The following is a 7,187-nucleotide window of genomic DNA, read 5'->3' on the forward strand; positions in this document are numbered from 1 at the left end:
TTAATACAATAATGTCTTAGGCTCTGTGGGTAAACTGCTGATACTCATAGGCTAAGTGCAGTTGAGATGAATTGGTTTTGTATGCTATGAAGCATCCATGTTTTGATTCAGAGGCTGCAGTAGTTTTACTGAGGGTTGTTTTGAACATGGAACAGCTGCTTCTTTTCTCTTCCTGACTGTCTACTGGAGTATTATGGAGAATCATAAGATATGCACCAGATCTCAGTTGAGGAACTCCCGCTCTTTGACTGACGCAGCTCCTGAAAGCTCAGTCTCTAAAATTTCAGTGGCAATAATGAAAGCAGCTCCAGTCAATATATTATATTTCTCTGCACAACCCATGTACTGGTGATGGGCAGAAGGAAGGGTTTATACTAGGGGTATCATACATGCAGCCTAGGGAGAGTGAATTTGGTCCCTTGAGAAGGCTTATCAGCCCTGCAAGCTAGCTGAGGCAACCCCCCTTGCTCCCAATCTGGCCAGGAAAGCCTGCTGCAGGCTCACCAGTGCAGGCACTGACTCCACCCTGCCTACAGACTTGCCAGTCCAGGCATCCACCTCACCCCCCCCCCACCCCCGTGCTGTTCTGGCCTGGCGAGCCTACTGTAGACTCGCCAGCTGCGGCAGCCACCTCCCCCCTCCAGTGCTGACCACCTCCTCCAGTGCCACCCTCAGCTGGCGAGCTGAAGTAGCTGCCCCCCCACAATGCTGAACTGGGCTGGTGAACTGCTGGTTGCTTGCCAGCTGCCACTCCCCATCCCTTGCCCCAGGCCTGGCCCAACCAAGTCACATGTATGTCATATCCTGCCCTCATAACAAATGATTTATATGTTCCCTGGGTTTGTATGGCTACTCCCTCTCCCTCCCCCCCCTCTCTCTCTCAGAGCAGTGTCAAACGGCTGTACCTAAACAGTGGCATTATCTTTTGAGTGGCATGTTAGTACAAGAATCTGCCTTTGTCACATATAATATTTTGGTGTGGATACTTAGTGTCTTCTTTCCAGATAAAAGATAGCTAACTAGATATACCTATTATTCTTTATTGGACAAACGTGATTGAACAGAAGATACTATCTTACTGAGCTGGAATCTTTTTTCAGGTGAAGTATGCTAGTGTTGGAACAACCAACACTTTTAATTGATAAGAGCTCTGAAAACATTTCCGTTTTGCCTAGTGCTTTATAGACTTTCACTTTTGAACGCCTGCAAAAGACTAGGATGTGTACAGTCTTAATTTGGATAATAAGTTTATACTATTTAATGGTGTTTCTTCAAACACTCTATTGTTTCATTATCTATATATATAAAAATCTAACAGTGTGTTTGTCCCTGATGGCCTCCCTCAGAAGCTGCTGGACGGATTGCCCCCAAATTTTCACAGGACGTCCTTCCCTGTTGCGGGCACGTAATCGGACCTTCAAATCTCCAAAAGTCCATACCTGAGCCAGGTAAAACGTCTTTTTCCTGGCACACCAGGCCATGAAGCTGGCTGTGTTTAACTGTCACCCTTAGAATGTTCATGCAGCCTGTCTGTCTGTGGCCTGAGGGCTTGGTATGAGGGCTTAGAATGTTCGTGCAGATGGGCAGAGATGAGCAGTGAAAACAGTAAATAGGTAATACTGGTAGGTAATACAAGTGGAAGTGAAACACATACACACTTTGCCGTGTGAGACGTCAGGTGGGGTTCCCCCCCTCCACACGCAGGTAACTTTCACTCCCTATGCCTCACCCACTGCTACCACACAATACACATCCAGCTCATCCTCACACACCTCACTCTGCCCTCCCTCACATCCAACCACCACTTATCCACTTCCTCACCCATATTCGCCACAGCTCTCTTTTACTAAAAGCGAGCTGAAGTTCACCTTTTTCTTCTAAGATAATCCGCGGGGTGGGGGCAAACCAACGCTACCAGCTCTGCTTCTTTTGCATGTGGCCCTTTAAGAACCCAGGGAGCTGGCCTCGATCTGAGCGCCTCACCACCCTGCCTCTGCTGCCTGACTGGGATAGCCTGCTTGCCCCAGTTCTGCCTTACCCAAGCCAGGACTGTGCGTGTCAACTAGCCTCATGGACAGTGGGATTCATACTCTGGACAGTTCCATTGTGGAATGGAAAGGGTTACCTTACACTAAAAAAGCAAGACACCACCATATAACAATGTGAATTGAAAAGGGAAAGAGGGATTCCATTTGACCACCCCAAAAGGCTATGTTGGGGATCATTGGACCTGCATGGACATCTGTGTGGGTTGCGGACTGTGATGAGAAGGACAATTGCCACAGCAACGCGTGGCTGGGCCCGCTAGTTATTTATAATAATTGGGTCACCCAGAGGACAAGAATATTTTTCCTCTCCCATTCTCTATGTATTATTAGTAATTTTACAAACACCTTCAATTTCCTCCTCCTTTAGCCGTCTTTTTGTCTTTTAACTGAAAAGGCCCAAACACCTACTCTAATCCCTTGATCACTTACATTTTCATGTCCATTATATCCTTTTTGAGATGGAGCAACCAAAATTATACATTTCAGTGTAGCCATTCCATTAAATTCTATAAAGGCATTACAACAGTGGTCATTTTATTTTCAATAATTTTTTTTAGTAATCGCAGCACTGTTTATCTTTTTCGTACTACAGTCCACTAACTGATCGTTTTCAAGATCAGTAGCAACTACAAGATTTCCCGGGGAGACCCTATCAGTCTGATTTTCAGCATTTACTAGGGATTCTCACATTTCACCACGAACATGTTTGATAGTTAAACTTGCTATATTCAAAGGTATTGATCAGACATTAGCTGATCAGCTAGCTTGTTTGGTTCATGCTGAACAGGCACAAATGCCTGCCAAACAGGTTTGCTTAGGATTGTTGCAAAATTGTGCATACACAGAGATTCTGCTGATTCAAGCTGATCAGCAGCCATTAGCATCACTAGGGACTACTTAGATCAATACTGAAGGATAGGTTTTATTAAAACACAGCATTTATTTAAGACTTATGTGATTTGTGACCACCATCATGATCTATTTAAACATTTGTCTGATGAGCGAAGCCATTGATAGCAAGGACGGAGGGTAGTAGAATTCAGTCAGACTGTGAGAGAAAGCCAGTTGCTCTGTACTGCTTGGTCAAGAAGGAATATAGTAGAGCAACCTGTCAAACAGCCACAGATGGGCTGCCAAACAGTTGAAGCAATCACTGAAAAAAACGGCTTCCCATTTGTAACCAGCAAACTGGATTTGAGCCAAAGTGATGAGTGTTTGAGCATTCATGCCATCCAATTTGTATGTTGAGAAGGTTTGCATCTTAAGGCTAACAATAGTCTCTAATGTCATATCGGATAAGGATTCAATGACCAGATAGTGATCAGAATCTCTTTCTTCTGATGCACTATAGGAGAGGCACAAGGGAAAAAAATAAATAAAACTTGGATTGGTGAAACCTCATCAATCTCGATTTGTTTTCAGGTTCGCAAGGGAGTAAGTTTGGCCTCACATTGTGCATAACTGACACAGCCTTACCTCATTGTGATATCATGGACAGTTATTGGTAGAATTCTACAGATCACTCCTTGGTCTAGGTTACCGTTAACTTCTTCCAGAGTGGCCTACCCTCCTGCCATGTTCCCCGTCTCCCGTCAGTGTACAGCTTATGTGCTGATATAATCTTTCTCTCCAATTATGATCACATTACCTTTTTTAAAAAAAACTGCATCACTTTACTGACTTTAAGCTTCTTTCAATCTCTCAAGGCTCTCTTCTTTAGCAAAACCTTCCCTCAATGGTCCCAGCCTCACAGTCCCTATCATAGTTCATTCTTTACTGTTCCTATCCCCAAAGGTCTTTTGATGTACATATTTAAAATATTTAGAAGTAGTAGTAGAGGTAGTAATAGTGACCATCATGAAATTTGCCATGGTTCCTAGTGTATGGATTGGAAAAAACCAACATGGTGTAGTGGTTATAGTAGTGGACTCTAATCTGGTTTGATTCCCTTCTCCACGTGAGTGGCAAACTCTAATATGGTGAACTGAATTTGTTTCCCCACTCCTGCTGGATGACCTTGGGCTAGTCACAGTTCTCCAGAACTCTTTCAACCCCACCTACCTCCTCTCCTTGGGAGAGGAAGGAGTTTGTAAGCCGCTTTGAGACTCTTTACAGGAGAGAAGGGCAAGGTGTAAATCTAAACTTTTCTTTTTAATGTAATAAAATCTGCTACTTGACATTATGAATGGGAATTAATCACAAATGTCTTTTTGTAATCTGTATTTGTAGGAAAATGCAAGTGAGGACACCCAGCAGAGTCAACTTTTTCACGCTTCTAAAAAGTTTTCTTTTTACTACCTAGCCTGGGGAAGAGTTCATTGTAGCTTCATATCTTGTACAATACATTATGAATCTCATCCTCTGGAAGGAATTATTTTACTAGCCCTGTAAAATGTTTGCCCAACATTTGTGAAGGAAGGTGATGAACGTTATCATCTTATTCTCCCATCTTCATGTGCTTGTTAATTTTTTTTAACATTCTATTGTATCATTTCATTTGCATTGTTACACACCTTGGGTGTCTCTTTGGTATGGAAGAAAGGTGTGACTGAAACATTTTAAATAAACAAATAACATGTAGTCAATATGTTGCATTTAGGGCTTAGATACTGCGGTCTACAAGGCAAAGGCTGCGGCTCAGAGGTACAGCATCTGCTTGGCATGCAGAGGGTCCCAGGTTTGATACATGTCAATCTGAGACCATGGAGAGCCAACACCAGTCTGAATAGACAATTCTGACATTGACTTGGTATAAGGCAGCTTCATGTGTTCAAAAGCTCAGATTCTTATTCCTGCTCAGCTACAAAGTTTAATGGAAACCGAAACAAGTCATCAAGCACAATCTAAGCACAAGGATGTTGTAAAACAAAATCAGCTAAAGATAAGATTAGGATTAGGATAAGGATAGGAAAATAGCCAACTAATTATGGTTTCATTTAGTTTTGGACACATTCCCAGTCACTCTATCTAGATCAGTTTTTCCTACAGAAATTCCTTGTTTTCCATCAAATGCATTGTACTTGATTTTTCCTAATTTTTCCAACTATCCTTCTCTCTTTAGATGATATCCATGAATGACTCATTGGACACAAACTATTTTTCCAACTATCCTTCTCTCTTTAGATGATATCCATGAATGACTCGTTGGACACAAACTATATTTTCCATCTTTGCTTTAAAATTATTTCCCATTACTTTATTTAAATCAACAAAATGATGTAATTAGGCAATATTGTACTGAGGTAATTATCATCTGATAATATTGACATTTTAACTATGGAATAAGTGCTGTGGGAATGTAAAAGATTTTACTCTCTGAACAGTGTCACACTAATATCTCAGCAGAATTCAGGAAGTTCTGGGCTTGAAAGATTAGCAGCACCATCCTAAGCAAAGTTACACTGGTCTAAGCCTACTGCAGTCAAAGGGCTGCAGAGGATATAACTCTGCTTAGCATGGCACTTTAAAGGTTCCAAAAAGTTAAAGCTGAAGAATGGATGTAGTTATCTACATTTATCTACATTTCCAGAAACATCATTCTTAGTTGAAATTTAGCCTTTGGTCCAAAATAAAGTCCTTTTGTTATCAAATTTATACCTGTCTAGCTGTTCACAAGTTCTATTCAATTGTACTATGACAATTATGTCACAGTTGATTTAACCTTTCAAACAGAAGCCCCCTAGCCTTTCACTCAAACATATTGTCATTAAATTCCCACTAATATATAGCACTTGTTTTTTGTGGATTATAATCTTAAAGTAAATTCATCCACCACATTTGCAATGGTGTTGCTTTCTCAATACAATTTAAGGAAGGGACTACTCAAAATAACCACGTGCCTGTATATCCATACATTTGTACAAAATGATTCGAAGTAATTCAGACATCTTTATCAAAATATGTCTTGAACAATGAAGCAGTTTATTAGTTGCATTCCATTTTATGGAACAAGAGTCCATTAAAGTTTGCTCAAGCGGTAGCTTATTGCTTTTGAACAGAGATGAGGGGATGCGTTAGCATTTCAACTGTTCTCTTCCATTTACTCTTATGGACTTCAGCTGGCCGTCTTCTTCAACTTCAATTCTTTCTTGTCCATTCTCAACAATCTTCCGTGTGGTGATTCTTCGCCCATTGATCACTTCAGTAGATGTTGAAACAGATCTGAAGTTCTGTGCTCCACTGCTGTCATCTCCAAAGGATCTACAGGAGAACATTGTGTGCAGGCCAGGCCCAAATGAATTGAATCCAAAGTTGGCAAAGGCACCAAGTCCAGAAAAGAGACCTAAAGGCCCACTTCTGGTTTCCCCTCCATTATTATCATCATCAAACTGGTTGTCAAAGAAGTCATTGGCAAAGATGTCCATTCCTCCAAAGAACTCTCTGAAGATCTCCTCAGGACTGCGGAAAACAAAGTCAAAATCAAATGGACTGTGGGAGTGGCCTCCAGTTGTTCCTCTCCCTCTATACCTTGGTTCTTTTACCGGCCTGTCATAGAGAGAGCGTTTTTGAGGGTCTGACAAGACTTCATAGGCCTCAGCAACTGCTTTGAATTTCTTCTCTGCTTCTTCTTTATTATGAGGGTTCTTGTCTGGGTGCCACTTTAATGCCAGCTTGCGGTAGGCCTTTTTAATGTCTTCTTGCGAGGCATTTTGATGCAGTCCTAGGACTTCGTAGTAATTAACCATCCCAAAGAAAGAAGATGATAGATCTGGAGGTTATTTGGTTGGTTTTCCTTTGGGACACAAGGTCCTGTGCAGTTTGGATCCAGTGGATCCAGTTGTTTTGGTATGGCACCTCTTTCCTCACAGCCAAATGGTAATGGTTTTGGTGCCAAAGGGAAAGAGAAAGGCTGCCTGCTCATACTGTTTGATTTCAAGGCACTGGCTGCTGAGTAGCATTATGAAGTCAGAAGCATCTCATCCAATCAGCATTCAGTTGACTTTTAACTCATTGGAGACCTGCTGCAGTCCTATTGGTGGAAATGTTGTACAAATTGTTATGACCTTGAAAAATTATATTTCATCTCTATGATGCAACTTACTGCAGTGCAGCTACCATAGACTGTAAACTGTTCAAACTTTGAGTCAAGCATAGTAAGGTTAGAACAGAGAGACAAGCTGCTTCCGTCTCTTCCTTGCT

The 7,187-nt window shown here is 41.7% G+C and overlaps 1 protein-coding gene across 1 annotated transcript; it reads right to left on the reverse strand.

The window, feature by feature from the left end:
• Nucleotides 1-5,992: 5,992 nt before the first annotated feature.
• DNAJB8 (DnaJ heat shock protein family (Hsp40) member B8) lies at nucleotides 5,993-6,868 on the reverse strand. The gene has a single exon (XM_048490806.1). It carries the CDS (start codon nucleotides 6,731-6,733, stop codon nucleotides 6,062-6,064), a length of 672 nt encoding a protein of 223 aa, XP_048346763.1. The 5' UTR covers nucleotides 6,734-6,868; the 3' UTR covers nucleotides 5,993-6,061.
• Between the last annotated feature and the right edge of the window lie 319 nt (nucleotides 6,869-7,187).

Source organism: Sphaerodactylus townsendi, linkage group LG03, assembly GCF_021028975.2.
Source record: "Sphaerodactylus townsendi isolate TG3544 linkage group LG03, MPM_Stown_v2.3, whole genome shotgun sequence".
Lineage (NCBI taxonomy): Eukaryota > Metazoa > Chordata > Lepidosauria > Squamata > Sphaerodactylidae > Sphaerodactylus > Sphaerodactylus townsendi.

What these genes read in the sequence shown, in the direction of transcription:
- DNAJB8 (XM_048490806.1), bottom strand. Translation starts at nt 6,733, where the DNA reads ATGGTTAATTACTACGAAGTCCTAGGACTGCATCAAAATGCCTCGCAA.